Source organism: Hydra viridissima, unplaced genomic scaffold (genome assembly GCF_058129835.1).
Source record: "Hydra viridissima isolate aposymbiotic clone 2 unplaced genomic scaffold, HvirCarnegie_v1 scaffold_9, whole genome shotgun sequence".
NCBI lineage: Eukaryota > Metazoa > Cnidaria > Hydrozoa > Anthoathecata > Hydridae > Hydra > Hydra viridissima.
Genome location: NW_028324308.1, coordinates 11698714 through 11700612, shown reverse-complemented (window position 1 = coordinate 11700612; position 1899 = coordinate 11698714). Strand labels below are relative to the sequence as shown.

The 1899-nt window shown below is 39.5% G+C and overlaps 1 protein-coding gene across 1 annotated transcript; it reads left to right on the top strand.

Annotated features, from left to right (window-relative positions):
- The first annotated feature begins 370 nt into the window (after positions 1–370).
- LOC149884053 (uncharacterized) lies at positions 371–1342 on the top strand. The gene has a single exon (XM_090098679.1). It carries the CDS (start codon positions 371–373, stop codon positions 1340–1342), a length of 972 nt encoding a protein of 323 aa, XP_089954805.1.
- Positions 1343–1899: the final 557 nt, after the last annotated feature.

Genomic DNA, 1899 nt, shown 5'->3' with positions numbered 1-1899 from the left:
AGACTGGAACTCCGAAGCTATCTCAAAAAAGCAAATACATTATTTCAGAGCTAGCTAAATCTGTCCCTCCAAGTCGTGTTTCTAACGAAAGGTCAGAAACAGGATTTGTGGAAGAATATTCCATGATGGTTGGATCTTTAAGTTGTAAAAACGCAGTTCGAATCCAAGACCTGGTTAAAATGGGGAAGGGTGTGAAAATCGTCTGAAAAATGAATTTTTCAGAGACATGAAAATCATCCAAGTGGCGCGCGTTCGGAACTTTCGGAACTTTCGGAACTTTCGGAGCTTTCGGGGGCCTTCTAAAAAAATTTTTTTTCTTTTATATAAAAAAATGGCAAACTCCGAGATTTTAAATTTTACAGAAGAAGTCATGGTTGATGAAGGAATCGAGAAATTCGAGTTTCATGAGTATGAGCCCGTGAGCACCAATTTAAACAACACTGGAGAGATAAGAATTAATATTAAACAGCAAGATTTGTTCACTATTCCCTCTGAGTCCTACCTTTTAGTTGAAGGAAGACTGACTAAAGCAGACGGTACGGCTTATGCAGACACAGATGTGGTTACTTTTGCAAACAACGACATCATGCATCTATTTAGCCAAATTTCTTATTATTTGTCGAATCAAGAGGTAGAAACCATCTATAGCCCTGGTCAATCCACCACTATGTTCTGTTATCTTAAATATCCGGTCGAGTTTCAAATATCTGAAGGAATGAATCAACTGTGGCAGCGAGACATGACTGTGGATGCTGATCTTGCTAATAACACTGGATTTATCAACAGACATGCTTACATCATTAGGCAGCCCGCTGATAAAGGATCCTTTTCGTTTCGCATTCCTTTGAAGCACATTTTTGGATTTTGCGACAATTACGACAAAGTTCTTTATGGTTTTAAGCATACCGTTACCCTTGTGAGAAAGAGCGACACGGATGCGATTTTTAAAGCCAATGGCACAGGCGCAGGAAAAGTCGATTTGATAAAATTGTCTTTGTTCATGCCTCATGTCACTCCCTCTCTTTTGGAGAGCAACAATCTTTACAAAATCATCGAGTCCAAAGTGGATGTTCCATTATCGTTTAAGTCTAGACAGTGCGACACCATTTCTGTTCCTGTGGCAAACACATTCAGTTGGAGATTGAGCGCGAGATCTGCTAGCGAAAGACCAAGATATGTCATGATTGGATTCCAAACCAACAGAGACGGAAGTCAAGACCGAAATCCATCCGTCTTTGATCACTGTGACATTAAAAACATGTACATGACTTTAACCAGCGAAAGGTATCCTGCTGTGGACTACGACTTGGAATTTAAAAACAACAAATTCTCAAGAGCTTAAAGAGACGCGTGCAAGTTTAACAACAGGGTTTATGGCATTGACGGCATTGTGGCTCAGCCTAATATGACCGGCTTAAATTACAGATACATTTGCCCTCTTTTCGTCTTTGATGTGAGCAAGCAGGCCGAAAGGTTAAAATTAACCGTGTTGGACGTTCAAATCAAAGCCACCTTTAATGCAAACGTTCCTGCAGGCACTCAAGCCTTTGCCGTGGTGATCTCTGACAAGATGCTCAGAATTAAATCCAACGGGAAAAAGATGAACGTTGTTTATTAATTTTCGGGCTTCTTATAAATGAGGTACACGAAAAAAGATTTGAAAAAGCTGCTGAGAGAGAACGGCATTACTCAAATTTCAACAAGCAAAATGGCTTTATTGATGCTGGCGGTGGAAAACCATCTGATTGACAAGAGCGAATGGATGAAAGACGTGATGGAAGAAAGACCTGTGGGACGACCTAAAAAATTGAATTCGAGTTGAGAAAATATTTCCAAATGAAAAAAAAGATGGAAAACGTAATGGTAAAAATTAAGGAGCAAATCAAAATGATTGAAGAT

What these genes read in the sequence shown, in the direction of transcription:
- LOC149884053 (XM_090098679.1), top strand. Translation starts at nt 371, where the DNA reads ATGGTTGATGAAGGAATCGAGAAATTCGAGTTTCATGAGTATGAGCCC.